This window comes from Lemur catta, chromosome 15 (genome assembly GCF_020740605.2).
Source record: "Lemur catta isolate mLemCat1 chromosome 15, mLemCat1.pri, whole genome shotgun sequence".
NCBI lineage: Eukaryota > Metazoa > Chordata > Mammalia > Primates > Lemuridae > Lemur > Lemur catta.
The window spans coordinates 1,060,374-1,080,172 of NC_059142.1; the positions used below are offsets into that span (position 1 = coordinate 1,060,374).

Below are 19,799 nucleotides of genomic sequence, written 5' to 3' on the forward strand. Positions count from 1 at the left end.
GGAAACATTGTGCTCTTTGACCAGCATCCAAGGTACTATTCTGATCTTTGTTCCTCTATAGGTAAAGTGGGGTTCCCCCCGCCTTCTGGCTTCTTTCAAGATTTTCTCTTTGTCTTTCATTTTCTGAAGTTTAAATATAATATTTCTACATGTAGATTAGTTGGTATCATCCTGTTTGGTGTTCTCTGAGTTTCCTAGATCTGTGGTTATCTGTTATTAATTTTGGAAAATTCTTAGTCATTATTACTTCAAATATTTCTTCTGTCCCTTTTTCTCTTCTCTCCTTCTGATATTACCATTATGTATACGTTACACCTTTTGTAATTGTCCTATAATTTTTTAATATTCTCTTCCACTTTTTCATGCCTTTTTAAAATTTGTTTTTCAGTTTGGGAAGTTTCTATTTTTTTTTTTTTTTTTTTTGAGACAGAGTGTCACTTTGTTGCCCGGGCTAGAGTGAGTGCCGTGGCATCAGCCTAGCTCACAGCAACCTCAGACTCCTGGGCTTAAGCGATCCTACTGCCTCAGCCTCCCTAGTAGCTGGGACTACAGGCATGAGCCACCATGCCCGGCTAATTTTTTTGTATATATATTTTTAGTTGGCCAGATAATTTCTTTCTATTTTTAGTAGAGACGGGGGTCTCACTCTTGCTCAGGCTGGTCTCGAACTCCTGACCTCGAGCGATCCACCCGCCTCGGCCTCCCAGAGCTAGGATTACAGGCGTGAGCCACCGCGCCCGGCCAGTTTGGGAAGTTTCTATTTACATATCGTCAAGCTCACAGATGTTTTTTTCCTCATTCTTGTCCGGTCCACTGATGAGCCGATCGTCTTAGTCCATCTGGGCTGCTACAGCAGAATACCATACACTGGGCGGCTTATGAACAAGAGAAGTTTATTTCTCACAATTCTGGGAACTGGTGAGTCCAAGATCAAGGTGCTGGTAGATCTGGTGTCTGAGGAGAGCCCACTTACTGATTCCTAGATGGCTGTCTTCTCGCTGCATCCTGATACGTTACAAGGAGTTCTCTGGGGCCACTCTTGTAAAGGCACCAATCCTATCCATGAGGGCTCCGTCCTCATGACCTAATCATATCCCAAAGGCTCCACCTCCAAATACCGTGACACTGGAGATTGGGTTTCAACATATGAATTGAGGGGAGGGGAGACAAACATTAGTCTATATACCCATCAAAGCCGTTCTTCGTTCTGTTATGGTGTTTTTGATTGCTAGCATTTCCTTTTGATTCTTAAAGCTTACATCTTTCTGCTTACATGTCCACTTTTCCATTGTAACCCCTAGCATAATAATCACGGTTATTTTAAATTCCCAGTCTTAACTCCAAATCTCTGTTACGTCTGAGTCTAGTTCTGGTGCTTGCTTTATCTCTTCGGACTGTGTGTTTTGCTCTTGGTATGCCTTGTGTTAATAATTTTTTGTTGAATGCTGGACATGATGTTTTGGGTAAAAGGAATTGTAGTAAGTAGGCCTTTGGTGTGAAATTTTGTGTTTATCTGCCCAGGGGTTAGATTGTGTTTACTGTTTGCTGTAGCTGTAGGTATCAGACACTAAGATTTCCCCTGCTGTCCTAGATTTTGTCCCCCTGCTGTCTTTGGGTTTCCCTAGCCATTCCTCCTGTAACAGGATCTGAGCCGTGCTGTTCTTTCCATCATAATTGCATTATTATATAGGAGTCCTACTGATGTGGTGGTAAGATATGGGGGCAGGGAAAGCATTCGATAATCCTGTGACTAGACCCCAGTCTCACTCAGGACTCACGGCAAGTCTGTGTCCCTGGGCTGTGACCTTCACAGTGCTACCCTTCTCCCTCCCCCACTTAGGTGGGACAGGAAGGCTAGAGTCCCGGTAAGTATTTACTTTCCCATGTGGAAGGCTAGAGGGGGCTGGATACTTTTCTTTCCCCACATTGTCCATTAGCCTCTGGGAAATCCCACACTTGGTTAGGCTCTGATAAAACAGTTTCCCTTGAGGGCAAGACTTTGTTAAAGAAATATACTCTCGGCGTATTTCAATATGGTCAAGTTTCCCCTCCGCCTGCCAGAAGCATAAAGGGATTTTTTTCCCAACCTTCGCATGGAGAATCCGATGGGCTTCCTGGAGGTAAAACTCGGGAAAGTGTGGGAGTCCTGTTAACACTGTCCTTCCAACCCAGACTTCTTAACTCTCAAGCTAGGACACTTCTATTCTCCAGCAATTAGTCGATTGCAGTCTAAGTGCTCCTACCTTCGCTGTCTGCAGCAGTGGCTTCTGCTCCAGATGAGCTGGGATTCTGTCTATCAACCTCTCTCCAATTTCCAAGGAACAGCTTGCCCCGTGACCTCAGTTATCTGAGGAATCTAAGAAGAGTTGTTGCTTTCCAGTTTTCTCAGCTTTTTTCTTGTTGTGAGGATGGGAATGATGACTTCCAAGTTCTCTGCATGTTGGAGCATAAAACAGAAGTCCACATTTTATTATTTGATAATTGTGATGACTACTTATGGTCTGTCTGACTTCTATTACACCCTTTCTAATAGCTGGCAATTTCTGTCTGGCATCCAGTTGGTTCCAGGGAGTGTGGTTCCAGCCATGGCTCCCGAGTGGCGGGATCAGAGCATCTACTGCCCTGGCCACTGGGAGGGTTCTAGGTAGGCATGTGACCTATATTAGTTTAATAAGATTCTTTATACTCGAATTTCTCAACTGGGTTCACTGTTTTCTCAGTTCTCCCAAGGAGACACAGCTAGCAACACTAGCAACATTCTAGATGCATAGGTCAGAGTTGCCTATCACATAGAATGGATGGCATTAGGTTAAATCCCTCAGGGAATGCTGGTTGGAAAGGACCACTCTAGACTCTTGCTCCTGTTAGGTAGAGATGAGGGTATGCAGGTGACCATGAGGATAAAGAGTAGAAACCACAACAGTGGGAAATGGTGCTTCAGCAACTTTCCCTCCTTGGGGGCATGTGCGGAGGAATGGAGAACCTGTCCAGGAGTTCCTTCCCCCATTAACATAGTAAAACTCACCTCCCCTAGCGCCATCACAGTTCCGGAGCCAGCCATACAAGGACAGAAAATGGGAGGATACATGATTCTGGGAATCTCCACCCATTTCCCTGAAAAGACATGAATATTACACCTCCAGCTTAACATATTATTAGGGATTAGCATAAAGGACACACCCTAACCCTGGGATGGTGCTGTCCCTTATTGGAACGATCCGCTCTCTACTGACCTTGAGAGTGTACTATACTTTCTATACTCTGTCTTCCCCTCATGCGGGGAAATCATGAAGTAAACCTGGATCCAACTCAAGAATTATAGAGTAAAAACTTATTGGAGCCTTAAATGAACAATATTCCAAACTAATGTTTCTGGAGGAGATAAAAATAAACCAGATGATATTTTCCTCCTTAAGAAAAGTTTATAGTCTACATAGGTTGTATGTGAAGGGCATGGGATTTGGTCAGACATGTGGGCAGGATGACTTAATATTGGAAACATGGAGAAAAGAGATCAAACATTCAGGTGAAGATCTGAGAGTCTATTAAGCAGTAGTTGATGTCACTATGGACTTAGATGAGTCTCCAAAAGAAACAATGAATAAAAGGGAGAGAAGATGGGAGAGAAAAACAGTAGATCCCATATATTTAAGGGTTTGGAAAGAGTTAAAACATATCAAAAGAGATGCTGAAAATCTACTTTGTGCTCCTTGTGATTTATAGTCTTCTAATGGCAATGTAGACACCTGTTGCCTCCTGGCCTCTGGGCTCACTCTGAGTTTGATCACTGGAACATTTTTCATTATCCAGGTACTCTTGTACTACACATTCTTTGCATTGAAGTGTTGTTTTCAAAGACTTCACGATACTATCCTTTCCTCATCCATGTGTAATAAAATTAGTATAGGATTCTGGCATCTCTATTAATTTGTAAGATCCTTGGGAGCAGAGACAATGTCTTTTCATTGAATAAACAGATGAATAAACTTATTGTCAAATATGATTTTTCCACAAGGCTTACCAAAGTGTGCAACACACACGGTATGAAATTTAACTATTTGCTAAATGACTAAATTGTAGGTGTTTGGGGGTGGTGCTGGGGTTCAGGAGGATGAGCACTTCTGAATTACAGATTGTTCCTTTCTTAGGCATAAGTGTCCAGGGCTAGCTGTCAATGAGTTTCAGTTATCAACCAGAATTTTCCCAATGAAATTGGGAAATTACTGCAGATTACTGTGGATTTAGTAAAACCAGGTATAGACATATCTGATTCCCAGAGTCAAAAGTGATGGGTAAGGAAGATCATTTCACAAAAATAGTTTACTAATAATTCTGAATTCTCTCCCCTTTCCTGCTGAAGAATCCATGAGAGAAGTAATCAGTCATCAACCCTGGAATTTATCCTCCTGGGAGTTAATGGTCAACAGGAACCAGATTTCTTCTGCTTCTTTCTTCTCTTCTTCTTCTCCTTCTCCTTCTTCTTATTTGTTTACCCCATGACACTGATTGGAAATGTGCTCATCATCTTGGCCATTTACTCTGACATTCACCTTCACAACTCAATGTATTTTTTTCCTTGCCAACCTCTCTTTGGTTGACATCTTCTTCTCACCTGTAAGCATCCCTAAGGTGATAGCCAGCCATCTCTTGGGCAGCAAAATCATCTCCTTTGGAGGATGCCTAACACAGAAGTATTTCATGCTTGCCATGGCTAACACAGACAGCCATATGTTGGCTGTGACTGCATATGATCGAGCTGTGGCCATCAGCTGCACACTCCACTACACAACAATTGTGAGTCCAAAGTCTTGTGTCCTGCTACTTGTTGGGTCTTGGATGGTTGGAAACACCAATTCCCTCCCCCACACTCTGCTCACAGCTAGTCTGTCCTTCTGTGGCAACCACGAAGTGGCCAACTTCTACCATGACATTGCCTCTTTGCTCAAGCTGTCCTGTTCTGACATCCACCTTAATGTGAAGATGATGTACCTGGAGGTTGGTGTTTTCTCTGTGCCACTGTTGTGCATTGTTATCTCTTATATTTGGTTTTTTTCCACAGTCTTAGGGGTTCCATCCACCACGGGTGTGCTCAAAGCCTTCTCCACTTGTGGTTCTCACCTCAGAGTTGTTTCTTTGTATAATGGGATAATCATGGGCATGTATTTATGTCCTCTGACTAGGTACAGTCTAAAGGATGCAGTGATAACTGTGACGTACATGGCAGTGACCCCAAAGTTAAATCGTTTCATCTCTAGTCTGAGAAATCGGGACACGAAGGCTGCCCGGTGGAAACTCTTCAGCAAGAGGATCTCCTCATGCCGGGTGAGGGTTCGCCTCGGAGACTGCAACATGCACTTGAAAGTCCACCCTCAACGTAATTCCCTCCAGGAAGCCACCTTTGACCTTGGCAGCCAGAAAATTCTTCTCAGAAATCTTGGAACAAATTGATATTTCATTGAGATTATCACTTTTAACACATTTTTGCTCTTTTTGGCAGAGCGGCAGCATAAGAATATTGGGCACATGTGCCAGTGCTTCTACTGACTAACAGAATAAAGTTGGGAAAGTCTGAAGCTTGTGTACATATCAGAATAATAATATCTGCCCTGTCACTATCCTTGGGTTTGAGGATCACAATAGCTCATGCTTTAAATGCTATAAATCACTATACAAAGGTCAATTTTTATTGGACTATTATGTTTAAGCACCTCTACTTTGTGTCAAATTATGAAGGCAAAAGCTGTCTTAATATACCACACTGTGTATCTCACAGTCTTGATCATATAAGATGCATACAATAATTATTGGTGGAAGTGGAATAAATGTATGAAAATATTCATATTTGAAATGGAATCTGTTAGTGATTAGACATAGACTGGACTTTATTTTCCCATACAGATCAGTTAGAATCCATTCTGTAAACAGAAATCACCCAGTGTTTTTAAACAAAACGATTTAAAACAGAGAATTAGATACTTAGTTGTATTCTGAAAGAGACTAAAGGTGAAAAACGTTCTACTATAACTCAAAAGTTATTAACTGTAGAAATATGTTACTTCTACCAGGACTAGGGGTAGAAAAAGGGAAGAGTGGTGTTATCAGAACCTAGGAGTTCAGAGGAGGGATGACCACATATCCGATCCCCAAATCTCTGAGGGGAGCTGCTAAACAGCTGCCATTTGGTCATTATTTAGTGAGGCGACCCAAACTTTTATTTTTGAGGGGTCTGAAACTGCCATAGTACTACTTTTTTATTTTTGTTACCGCAGGTTTTATTAATCTTTGCTATTGGACATGGAAATATTAAGAAGCACCCGAGACATGGTTGTGATCCTTGCCCCTCATTGTGTAGCAGCAACACAATGTCCTGGGTAATTGGGATCAGTCACTCAAACCAGTGGAGAAATAGCTTTTTTTTCCCCTGAATGATTCATAGAGAAATGCCCCAATTTGGCTGATCTTAGCAGCATAATTTTAAGTTTAAAAAGTGTATATCCAGAGATTATTACTGATAAATTCTTATAAGGCTATAAATAACTAACACGATTTTTTAAAAAACCACTTTCTAGGATAGATACCATAAAAGTCCATTAAAAACAAAAGCAAGGGGAAGATGAATATAGGTTCAAGACTAGAAGATTCGTAAGAGCAGACACAAGGGAATGAAAGTGGGGCTACAATTAGTTGATGTAGGCTATTACTAAATTCTAATTTTCAGGTCGGATGGTGGATCAATGAGTGTTAACAATGTATCCTTATGAATAGATCAACAGATTGATGATTGATGACAGACAGATAGACACAGGAAATAAATAAAAGCTCTACACGAAACAATGATAAGAATTAGTCTTGAGCCAAGGATTAGATAACTAGAAAATGGTAAGGGAAGAGTGTGGAGTAATGAGACCAAGAGTTTAATTAGGCATTTCACAGAGCAATCTGGAGAAGAGAAAGTGAGGATAAAGACAATATAGATGAAAAGGTGATGTGGAAACAGAAACAACATAATATAGGAATAGCAATTGTCTGCTCGTGTCTACCTTAGTGCTGCCCCACTCATGTCTGTGGGCAGCAGTGTTCACTGGCCCATGGTGGCTTAAGCACTGCCCAACCCAAGATCATCAGTGGCAGCAGGGACCAGCACATGGCGGCCCAATCTTTGACACTACCCAAGTCCCCCACCAGTGGTGGGGGCACATGGCACCTGCCCAAGGGCCATGCAAGAGCCCCCAGCCTCTCTGCTCCCTCCCTGGCCTGGCAGGGGCACTGGGGAGGCAGTAGCAATGGTTGACCTGACCCCTAATAGACACAGTGCTCTCGGGCTGTGATCTCAAAATGCTACCAGCCATGCCACCCAGGGTTCCCGCTAGTGGGGCCCTGCCAAGACTTCTCACCAAAGCCGCACCACGGCACAGTCTCCAGTCAACTCTCTCTGTCAGTCCAGCAGCCTGCTACAGTGGAGGGTCCCTTACACAGCTCAGACTGCAAAGTGCACGGGAGAAGGGTTAAGCCGAGGGTCATCTCCTCTGTCCCTTCTCCACACGCAGATGCCTTCCCTAGGTGCCTCTGATCCCACAGAGTGGGTTGCATCTCTTCCCTCCCCCTCACTTTGGGAGCCTCCTCTCACCTTCATATTGATTCCCAATGTTCTCTTTTAGATCACCAATCTGAAAGTGAATATCCACTGAGCACTTTCGATCTTCTTCGTGAAAGCAGCGTGTGCAGTCTGCTTCTGGCCCGCCACCTGGGCCCCTCCTCCAAGGAAACACACTTTCTGATTTTGGTATTAATATTTAAAGATGTTTAAATGTCTCTTTGTTGTGTGTCTTTTTCTATAACTTAAGCTTAGGCCAGTCATCCTCACACATTCCCAAGTCACTCAGGGAGGCTGGGATTGGCATCCAGCCTCTTGCATCTAGAAGAGCAAAGAAAGGAAGAACTCTTGTCTGTGCTGCCATTACTGAAAATTTAAATATACTTAGAATTTATCATGCTGCTCAAAAATGATTCTCTTTAATAACTAGGCTAGCTCTAGTCTAAGCCAATAAGAAATCACATCACAAAAGTTCTAAATATACCCATGTTGGGCCAACCTACAGTTCTATTGGGTCTTTGCTAGACTTAATTGATGAAAATACAATATTGTCTAAGGCATTTTACAACCCAGGGAAACTACTAATATCTGAAGATGGGAAAAAGGGAAAACTATAAACATTTCCCTCAGCTTCTAAGTAATTTCATGAAACATTTGTTCAATGATAACTCTACAGTAAACTCTGTGGTAGGCTGTAGAGAAATAGAACTGAAAGACATCTTTTGTCCCAGACCAATTTACAATGCAGTGGGGAAGACAGATGGCTGGACCAAAACTTCAAAAGGATGGGTAAGCACTGAGATATAGGGGCAGGTAAGAAGAACATTAGTTCTGGGGGAATGAAACATGAACTGCACCTTCAAGGAGGAGAAGGGGATAGTCACAAACGGAGAAGGACTATTTCCTTCCTGGTCAAATCAGTAGCTTTCAAAAGGTTAGGGAAGGGAGACCAGCCAGTGGGATGCCAGAAAGGTGGCCTGATGTGGATGAAGAGTGAAACCAAAACTGGGAGCTGCACCTGTACCGTATGACAAGGGAGGGCTGAATGGGGACAAACTTACCTGCCTTGACGAGGCATTGGGGCATCGGTCCATTTTCCTGGAAGTGTGACATCGTAAGCAAAAAGGTGACAAGATCATGTGTAGATTTTAGAATCATTCCTGTGAGTAAGTGAGAAGGAAAAATCAAATGGTGTCAGAGCACAGGCAAGGACACACTGTGAAAGGAATCTTATGAGCAAAGGGCTAAAACCAATTTTGTAGTATTTTAATTATGCCCAATGTTGTTTAAACAGATCTTTTTAAACTTAAAAAGTGCATAAAAACATTTTTACTGATCTCTGATTCTTGATTCTGAAACTCCTACATGTTGCAAGTCTACAACAAATCATCAGCCCCATGAATGAGAAATATATTCCAATGAAATAAGCCAAAGAAACAAGATAGAAACTAGATAAAGTCACCTGCAGGATTTTCTAATGTTTCTTGTCATCCTGAAGCTTCCAGCTTCTAGGACAATGATTCAGGTTTCCTTTACCCTGACACCCAAAATTATGTCTCCTCTGTTGGGCATAAGAATATCTAGAGTTACATTTAGGTGATCATAATGTGTGGCGAAGAGTGGACCCTGCTGGCATGGTAACAATGACCCTGTTTGCATCCAATACAGTGCTCCACTGTTAACCTGTAAATAGATATATTTGCTTTTCTAGACAAATTCTAAGAGGCCACAGAAACTGGCTTCTCAGCCATATGGAATAATCCACGGGTGAATTTCTTTCAGGATAGACCAAAACTGATGTAGACAATAATCCGGACATATTGTGATCCTTCAAGCCAGACCAAAAAGAAAATCTGGGATGCAAGGCTCCAACAGAAGAGAAATGCGGGCTGATGCCATGCTGGCAGTGGGTGGACCTGCTCTACATCTTCTGGGGAGACTGGAGCCCAGTGTGGGCCATGGTCAACTCGAGCTGAAGTAAAGACCTCCTCCTCGGTGTGCACGTGCTTGGTACAGCTATGCCATGCTGATAAGCACCCTAAAAACTACAGGAAAAATAAAAAGGTAATACATGAAGTGTACGTGCCCAGGAGGCACCGCTCTAGAACCACACAGGCTGGGTTCAAAGCCTGGCTGGGCCACTACCTCCTGTGTGACCTCAGGAATGCTCTAGGGCTTAACTGTCCTTTTACCCAACTTGCGAAAAGAAGTGAGCAGAACCCGCCTGCCAGGAAGGGATGTCATAGGGGGCAGCATCCAACCTGGTCTGGGCCCCGTGCTCCCTTCTCGGAAACCCTCGCAGCTGGGCTGGCGATCCCTGTGGCAGCGCAGAGGCAGGGGAGAGGTCCCCGGAGGAGCCTGGCAGGATCGGGGCTGTCCCCGGGCTCGGCCTCCAGCAGGCCCTGCCACCGCCTGTGACGGGGGAGAGGGCGGCCACACGGCCACAGGCAGCCCGCGCGGGGCCCTGGCCCGGGCGCCCTGGAGCCCGCAGCGCCGGCGCCCAGGCGGGAAGGGCTCTGGCCCGGGGAGCCCCACGGTTCCCCACAGTCGCACGCGGTGGCCCATCTCGTGCCAGACACCTGCCGCCAGCAGCAGGAGCTGCCCTTTGCCCTTTGGCGCCTTTTCTCTGCGCCCTGGGCTGGGCCCCGCGCTCGCCCCCCGCGTTGGCCGTGGCGCGGCCTCTCTCTGTCACCGGTTCCATTGGGACGTCACAAGCGCCCCGCTGACCAGTGCTTGCTCGGTCTCCGGGAGAGCTGGGTGCTCGGAGAGGTCTCTCCAGTTCTTCTGCTCTCCAGAGACACGTACTGCACAATTTGCCCTAATGGGCAACTGGCTGAGGAAGCTGAATCTCCCCACCCTCCGCCGGCCCCCGCCGGGCCGCCATCCCCCCTTCCCTGTCGCCCGCGATGTCCCCGCGCCGGTCCGCGCCCACCCCGCGGCCCCTGGGCCCGCCTCGCGGCCCGTCCGCAGGCCGCCCGTCCCCAGTGCGGGTCGCCGGCCTCTGTCCGGGGGCTTCTTCATAGCCCCCAGGAGGGATGCTCCTCTCCCGAGGGCGCGCTGCCCCCTGGGGACCCTCCCCAGCACAGCTTGGCTGGAGGCCCGAAAGAAGCCCGCGCTGTCTCCTGCCTCCTCCATCAGGGCCACCATCCGACGGTACAGAGCCGTCAGGATCCCGCCGCTCCAGCGACGCCAGGTGACCCTCCTGCCTTCACCACGGGGGCCGGAGGTCAGGGCTACCAGGCCTCTAACCTCCAGCCACCTCCCCATGTCTTGCCAGGAGCAGAAGCAGGAGAGGGCCCAGGTGACAGCAGAGCAGCAGGAGGAGCAGCAGGAAGGGCCCGAGGAAGAGCAGGAGCCAGAGCAGGAGCCCGCGCGGGTGGCGGCGGAGGATGTCGCGGAGACCCCCGGGCTGCACGGGGAGACGGGCCCTCCCGGCGGCGGCCAACCACCAGCGCCACCAAGGCCCCGCTCTGCAGCCTCGCTCCAGGCGCCCGTGTCTGGGTCACAGGCCGAACAGAGTGGGGGCTCTTCGGCCACCAGGCAGAGGCCCCTCAAGAGAAAAATGCCCATGCCACCGCTGCTGCCACTGCCACCACCTGTGCTGGGGCCACTGTCATGGCACAGAGGTGAGCTGCCCCCACCTGCGAAGCTGCCTGCCATCGCCGCGGAGGAAGACCGAGGCGCCTTGGGGGAGAGCATCGGGGATCAAAGAAACACCAAGGTCGTGCGGGACAAAGCAGAGGCCTGGGAGGATAAGACACAGGCCCTGGGAAGCTGCGGGGCCACCCAGCCTGCCCCCGCTCTCTCCCCTGCTGCTCGGATGGCCCCCTCCCAGCCCCGGGCCTCTCCTGACCCCGACCCAGGTCCTCCCACCCCTCACTTGGCTGCTGCCCCTGTGGTCCTTCCTGTCCCTCCACCTTCCTCCGCAAGCCTCACAACTCCTAGCTGCCCTGCGCCTGTTCCTGCTGCCCTTCCTCCTCCCCGTAGGGCCAGTGCTGCTGCAGGGACCCCACCTGAGGGGGACGGAAGCCCTGCCCTCTCAGGCCTCCCCGCAGCGCCTCCCGCCTCGCACCTGCCCGCACCTCCTGGCCCCCTACCCTTCTCCTTGATGCTGCCCCCCTGCAGAACCGAGTCCCCCACTCCCATGACTGTGGATTCCCCTCCTGCCCCTTCCGTCCAGAACCCTCCTCCCTTCCTCTTCTCCCTTCCTTCCCCATCCTTCTCCAACCTTCCTCCCCACCTGCCCTCCTTGGTGCTGCCCCACTGCAGAACCGAGTCCCCCACTCCCATGATTGTGGATTCCCCTCCTCCCCCTCCCCTCCCCAAACCTCCCCCTCCTCCCCTTCCCAACCCTCTCCCTCCTCCCCTCCCCAACCCTCCCCCTTCTTCCCTCCCTAACCCTCCCCCTCCTCCTCTCTGCAACCCTCCTCCTTCTTCCCTCCCCAACCCTCCCCCTCCTCCTCTTCGCAACCCTCCCCCTTCTTCTCTCCCCAACCCTCCTCCTCCTCCTGTCCCCTCCCCTCCTCCTTCCTTCACTTTCCGACCTCCCATTTTCATCTCCTCCCCTCCTTCTTCCTTCTCTATCCCTCCTCCTTTTTCCATCCCTTCCCCTCCTCCTTTCTTCACCTTTCGTCCTCCCATTTACATCCACTCCCAGCCTCCTCCTTCCTTCCACGCCCCTTCTTCCCTTTCCTTACCTTCCGCTCCTCCCACTTCCCTCCCCATCTCTTCTCCCTCATCCCGTACCCATTCTACTCTTTCCTTCCCCACTGGTCCTCTAGTCCCTTCCCCCAGGAACCCTCCTTTGCCCAAGGGCACATTCATCTCTTCCCCAGCAGCCAAGTCCACCGTCCAAGGCAGCCCATCTGCCCGTGTGACCCAGCGACCTCATTTAGACGCTGAGGTCACAGATATGGACACCACTCCCCCTTCTGCCGCCCATGTTTTCACCTCTCCCCCAACCCCTACTGTGGTCTATCCCCACGTCCCTGCAAAGAACAGAGTCCCCATCCACCCCCCTCCACCTAGGGGCCGCGGCCCCACCCGCCAGCCCACACTCGGGAGCCCTGCCGGGCAGCAGCAGAGAGCCTCTCTTCCCAGGGCCCCTGTCGTCACGAGCCTCCCCACCACGGCTCCTCCAGTCGCCCCCGCTCCAGCGGGCAGGGCCTCTGCTATACCATCGTCCACGCCGGCCTTTGACCCCGATGCCATGGACACCACCCCTCCTTCCTAGGCTGTCATCTTCTGGCCTCGGTCTCCTCCTGCCTCCTGGAAGAATTCCATCTCTTTCCAGAAGGGGCATGCTGGGGGCAGAGCAGCGAGTGGCAGCAGTGTGTCAGCGCAGGTCACCAGTGGCATGGGCAGGCCTGGACGGTCCTTCACGGGACCCAAACCACAGCCAGGAGCCGCCCCTAAACCCATATCTTGGCTCCCTCGTGGACAGTGACTGTACTGCTGCCCGGGGGACATGAGGAGCTCCAGAGGAAGCCGTAGGCCCGGCCCGTCCTCCAGCCCGGCCGCCCGGGCAGCCTGCTGCCTTCCCCCTCTGACCGGCCGCAGCCCTGCCGAGTGGCGGGCTGTAGACCGCCTGGCCAAGAGACGCCGCTCCTGGAACTTTATCCTCCTAAAATAAAAGCCCCAGTGTACCCGAAAACACACGTGCTATTGTTCCTAGCGGTAAAAAAGTAGATACAAAGCGAATGCCCTCAGCAGGAAAATGACTAAATAAATAATAGTACCCTTTCATAGTGAATGCTACACAGTTACTGACATTTCATAATGACTGCTATAAAACAGAACTATACCTGGTAAATCAAAAGAATTTATACAAGGTATTGCTGAGTCAAAATCAAGATGCAGAAAGCTCATATATACACCCCCATTTTTGTAAACAGTGCCAAATTTGGACAGATAAATATGTATGTGAACGTAAGTCTACAGGTCTACACAGGACTGGATTACAATGGACCCAACAAAGAAAGGGCAGTGTTTCCTTAGAAACCTGGTGACCTGGTGGGAGGGAATTCAGTGATGCAGGGACAAGGAGAAAGAAGGGAAAGAAAACCAATCAAAAAGAAAACACTTGTAGGTGACAGCAGAAAACTGGCAGCACAGGAAGTCCTGGCCTCTCCCTGGCGCAGGCACTCAGACCCAGCAATGACACACACAGCAGTTCCCTTGGGAGAAGTCCGGAACCAGTTTAGGCTCCTACACACAGGCCAGCATGAAACCAGCTGCACTGAAGCCCACAGGAAAGGCCAAGAAGCCCTCTAAGCACAATCGCTCCCCTCCGCACGTGCCCCATGATCGGCAGGAAACCCCCAGCTCCCAGCTCCTCCCTGGGAAGGGAAGGCAAGGACTGAACCGCACATCCAAGGTTCTGATTTTTCTGAGAGCTGCCCAGGGGACTGGTTTATGTCTTGCCTGGATCTGAGCACTGACAGGAGAGGACTCCAGTTTGGGAGCCACTGAAAGCAAAGATGGCAGTTTGGACCAGCCCACAAACACTCCCTACAGCCCTGTCCCTGGCTCAGCCCAGAGTGGGTGGGTGAAGAACCCTAAATCCAAGCTTCTTCCTGGGATGAGAAAGAGATGGACCATGTATCCAACACTCCACCTTTCCCACAGGCTGCATGAGGGTCTGGCCTCTGCCACGCCTGTCTTGAAGCACACATGGCAGCCACCATACTGCAGACACTCAGGAGCCCTGGGGGCACAGACAGCAGTTTGGACTGGTGAGAAATAACTTGCTGTGGACCTTCTCCTCAGCTCAGTGAGAACGCAAGTGCTCCAGCTTCTCCACGGGCTGCCCCAGGGACTGGCTTCCGTCTTGCCTGTCTCAGAGCCCTGGTGGGACCCGGCACAGTGGGGGAGGGGCTGCCACTCCTGGTCAGCCCCAGCACCTGAATGACCTGCACCTGGTTGCTTTGGCTCCCGGGGCTGCACAGTCCCTCACCATAGAATCTGCCCTAGGCAAACACGGAGGTTTTCCTTCGGGGGGCGGGAGCGCGGGCACTCTCCCAGCCCAGGGCACCTCGGAAGCCCACAGCATTCTGCTGTGACATCCGTCCACGCTGGCCTCCTTGCTACCCAGATCAAACTCACAGACCTCCCCGCTGTGTCTCCAGCAATCTGCTTGAGGCCAGAGGGCACAAGGTCATACATCTTTTTATTATAATTGTTTTATATTGAAACAGTTTAAAAGCCAGAGCAGTTATAAAATAGCACTGAGAGTTCCTGTGAAGCCTTTACTCAACTTTATACAACCATAGTACAATGTCAAAGTCAGGGCAGTGCCATTGGTACAATGCTATTAACTGTTAAACCACAGAGCACACTTGATTTTCACCACTTTTTACATGCACCTTTTCTTTGTTTTCTTTTCTTTTCTTTTTTTTGCTATTTTTGCCTGCTCCTCCATGGGTTGGAACATGCACCTTTTCATGGTGTGTATTTCACTGAAATTTTATTCTCTGTGTAGATTTGTGTTATTATTAATATCACTGCAACCAGGATATAAAACACAAAGAAACTCCTTCATCTTACCCCTCCCCTTAACTGTAGCCCCAGCATACAATGATCTGTTATCCGTCACTACAGTTGTGTCACTTTGAGGATATTATATAAATGGAATTGGATGAAATGTAGCCTTTTGAGAGTGTGTCTTTTTTGCTCAGTGTAATGCCCTTGAGATCCATTCAAGTTGGTGTGTATGTCAGTGACGTGGACCCTTTAATTGCTAACTAATACCCCACGGTGTGGTTGTACCACAGTTTGGTCACTCATCCATAGAAGGTCATTTGGGTTGTTTCCAGTTTTGGGCTATTACAGATAAAGCTTTCATGAACATCTATGTACAGGTTTTAGTAAGAGCATACATTCTCATTTTTCTAGTATAAATACCCGGTAGCAGGATTGACAGATAATATGGTAGGCATATATTGAACTTTATATATTAAAAAAAAAACCTACCCATACTCTTTTCCAGAGTGGCTGTATCATTTCACATTCTCACCAGCAATAATTCATTTTTTAAAAATCTTATCACACAATTTCATGTCACATTTTAAAAATTCCTTAAATGTGTTTTGAAAACATGATTTTATTGTCTGTAAACTATTCTATCGTCTGGATATACCATAATACATTTTATCAAATGACTTCTTACTAGATACCTAACTTTAACATTTGTGGTAGGAAAATTATCATTATGATCAATATCTGTGTTAGTCAGAGATTGGCCAGGAAATGAGACACTGCTCCAGGTATTTCAGAGGGAGTTTAACACAGGGAGTTTGCTATTCAGTTGGTGGAAGCACTGAGAAGCCAAAGTCAGTGAGCAACTCAGTATCTAGGGAGAGCAGGCAAGCCTCAGAGGTGAAGTGACGATGTGAGGAGCTGTGAGATAGAACTCTCTAGTAGGAATGAGGACTCTGGCAGGCACTGCTTGGAAAGTGCTGGAAACACAAGGAAGAGCTTCCTGTCTGCTGCTAGCTGAGACACGGAAAAGACAGAGCTGCTTCTGGTGAGGCCACAAAAAGCAGAGAGAGAGTTGAGATGCACCTTCAGTTCTCCCAGCCTCCAATCTCCTGATTTGCTGCCAGTGCCTCGCATGGTGACAACTATCCAGAAACCTAAGGACAACAGAGCCTGGGAAATGTGTGTTCTCTCTTTTCTTTTTTCTTTTTTTTAATTTGAAACAGGACAATAAAGGTGGGCATGAATCTGACAGCAAACAGGCCAGACATTGAAAAGCACATCATCCTTGCATGCAAGTGTTTGTGCACATCTTTGATTATATCCTTAGTATGCATTCTTAGAAATTGAGCAATAGAGTTACTGGATCAATGGATAAACCATTTTAAGGGCCTTGATGTGAACTTGATGTCACTAAAGGTGTCCCCTAGAAAAAAGTTGCACCATTTACACACACCCCTCCCAGTCCCTGGCACTCAAATTACCACTTGAAAACAATCCTCCAGTTCCCCAGTTTGATAGAAAGAAAATTATATATCATTATTTTGGTTTGCATCTTCTATTTTGCTAGTTAAAGACTATTTGAGTTTTTTAAATTTTTTCCCAAGATTATATTCCTTCTCATGAGAATTGACTGTTGATATTTCCTCTCTTTTTTTCTTTTTCTGTGCTCACACATTTTAAAAGTAGGTTTATTGAGGTATAATTGATATACAACAAACTGCTTATATTTAAAGTGAAAAATTTGATACATTTTGGTGAGTGTATACACCTACAGAGCCATAAACATCAAGAAAATTAACACATCCATCACCTCTTGAAGTTTCCTCACACCCCTTGGTAATCCTTCCTCCCACCTCTGCCTGCCCACCCACCCACACTGTCACCAGGCAACCACTCATCCACTCTCTGTCACTATAAATTGGTTTGCATTTTCTGGAACTTTGTATCAAATTAAGTCATGTAGTCTGTTTCCTCTCTCTCACTCTTTGTTCTAGCTTCTTTTACTCAACATAATTATTTTGAGATTCATCCAGTTTTGGTTTTCGTTCACTCATTGTTATTGCTGAGTAGTATTCCATCGTACAGATATACCACCATTGGTTTATTCATTCACTTTCTGATGGACACTTGGGCTGGTTCCAGTTTTTGACCAGCACAAATGAAACTGCTGTGAACATTTGCGTTCAAGTGTTAGTATGAACAAATGCTTTTATTTCTCTTGGATCAGTAACTAGTGTGGGATGATAAATGTCTATTCAACTTTTAAGAAACTGCCAACTGGCTGTTCCAAAGTGGCTGCAGCACTTTACATTCCCAGCAGTGCTGAGAGCTCCAGTCTATCCCCCGTCCTTACCAACGTTTGGTGTGGTCGGTCTTTTTAATTTTAGCCATTCTAATAGGTTTCCAGTGTAATTCTTGTACGTATATACTTAAACAGTTTTCCTCATATACATTGCAAATTTTTCATTGCTTTGAAAGAACTGTTTTTTGTTTCAATTATTCCAATTTCAGTGCGGCTAAATATTTTACCGTATTTTCTAGGTTGACACTTGGCCTGAGTGCACCTCTGTTCTAACCAAAAAATTCCTCAGTTCCCTTAGGGATCCCATAAAATTGTGTTCTTCCACAACAGAGATCATCCCTATTACCTCCATGGGTCCTGAAGACAATCGTGGATTTTTTTGTTTGAGCTGGAAAGCAAGCTACTGTAACATCACAATGTGGCAGGCCTTCAGTTTCTCCTACGCTTTTTTATGCTGTCCGCAGCTTTTGTTCTGAGACAGGCTCTAACGTGGCCTTCATATGCAGTTGTACAAACTTTATTTTTCATGACAGCAATATCCAAATGCAGAATTTAAAGCACCTGATGACAGCACCAAATTCCTGATGTATCCCCCATTTCACAAAGGCACATTTGCAAATCAAGTTTCAGAGCTGGCCATAGGGAACTCTTCATTGGTCTCCAATAGAAATGGAAAAATGCATCCGTCTGAACAACCATAGCTGTTGATTTGTGCTGTGTGTGTGGAAAGCAAAGCATCCAGGCTCTGGCCCAAATGTAGAGTGGAAATAAGCAGTACGAGGCAGATGCTCACTAGCCCTAGACAGACGGACCGAAGGACTCCGTAGATACTCCACCTGTTGATTTGCTCTAATTTCAGAGAGAAGAGAATCTCTAAAAATAAAATCCCTTTTGTTTTGCAGAAACACAGTTGTGAGTGAAAAAGACATTGCCTTTTAGAAACATAATCTGATGATGATTTGTTTGGAAACGCATTGAGTCCAAGGTCCTTCTCTACTCTCCAAAGGAACAGAATAGCACTTCCTAAATGAGTGAATGGTTATAGGAATGTATGATATGTATAAATAAATTCATTCAGGAAAAATTTATTTATAATGTATGTCTAGCACTTTCCTAGACATAATCCTTGGCCTCATGTAGCTTGCAGTCTAGAGGAAGAAGATGGACATTATTCAAACAACATACAAGCACATATATAATTAAAATGGAAAGGAATGTTTTCATGGGAAAGTACAAGGTACTATGTGAGGGTGTATATCTGGGACCTGCACTAGCCTGGGAGTCAGAGAAGTTTTCTCTGAGAAATGACACTTAATTTGAAACCTGAATGGTAATTAACTGAATGAAGAGATGAAAGAAGTGCGTTCCAGACAGCGGAAACAGCATATGCAAAGGCCCAGTGGCAGGAGGGAACGGGACCCTTTTAGCGTAGACAGGGCAGGGGAGGGGGGAGGGGGTGATAGGAAAGGTAGACAGGGGACAGACAATGAGGACTTTGTAGGACATGTTATTTTGGCTTTGTCCCAAAAGAACTAGGAAAGTCACCAAAGAGCTTGAAGTGGCCATTTATCTGATTTGTGTTGCCAAAAGATTGCTCTGGCTGCAGCATGGAGAAGCACTGAGCATGGTATCTGACTGAAAGTCAGAAGATCTGAAAGCATGTTCGAGCAGGATACCCCGTGGGAGGTGATGGCTAAGGGGGCGGCAGGGGCCATGTGTCCGGGGAGGCTCACTAAGTATGTCAGGGAGCATTCACGATGACGTGGGTTTCTATCTGGAGCACCTGCGTGCTGGCGACGGCCTTCATGGAGACCGGGAAGACGTGGTTGTCTTCTTCAGGGAAGAGCAGGTTTGGGAGTTCAGTTCAGTGTCAGACACGTTGTGTGGGGGTGACTTCGAGTCGTTCTCAGGGAAGACAAGTGGGCAGAGGTCTGTGTGGGTCTGGAGCTCAGGAGAAAGGCCTGCTTTTCAATGACAAATGTGAGGGTCGCTCTCATACAGATGGTGGCTGGAGCTGCGGGTACATATGCCTTTGTCTTTACCAAATTGAGAGCAGGTGTCAAAGCAAACCACGAGGGCTGTCAGTATTAAATGTCTGTGTACTTAAGGTTAAGTCAACCAGGAGAACGAGCAGTAGATGGAGAGCTGTCAGGAGAATGTGGTGTTGTGCAGGTCCAGGGGGAAAGGCGTCTTAACAAGGGCGTGGTTAGTAACACTCACGATTTCTGAGAGGCCAAGAACTATGAGGCCTAAAAAATAACTGTTAACTTTAAAATAGTTTATTGCTTCTTATTAGACAGGTTTGTCTCACCTCTACAACCTTGTTTTATGCTATATCCTTGTTATTTCCTTTAAGGTATGTGTTCGTCTATACAGATTTTCTGTTGTGATCTTTCTTTCTGAGTGTTCTCGAAATATATATAT

General features: G+C 47.2%; 1 protein-coding gene and 1 long non-coding RNA gene across 2 annotated transcripts in view; one reads left to right on the forward strand and one right to left on the reverse strand.

Moving 5' to 3' along the window:
* The first annotated feature begins 2,093 nt into the window (after positions 1-2,093).
* LOC123620184 (olfactory receptor 1A1-like) lies at positions 2,094-5,544 on the forward strand. Its single transcript, XM_045525194.1, is given in 5 exon segments — positions 2,094-2,120; positions 2,559-2,644; positions 4,361-4,568; positions 4,570-5,374; positions 5,498-5,544. Coding segments are annotated over 5 exon segments (1,173 nt in total).
* Positions 5,545-5,929: 385 nt separating this feature from the next.
* LOC123650559 overlaps positions 5,930-19,799 on the reverse strand; it is a 35,737-nt gene continuing 21,867 nt past the window's right edge. The window contains exons 4-6 of the long non-coding RNA XR_006739407.1: positions 8,656-8,754; positions 7,628-7,915; positions 5,930-7,482 (exon numbers count right to left, since the gene is read on the reverse strand). This is a non-coding gene — a long non-coding RNA (uncharacterized LOC123650559). The remainder of the gene's footprint in view (positions 7,483-7,627; positions 7,916-8,655; positions 8,755-19,799) is intronic.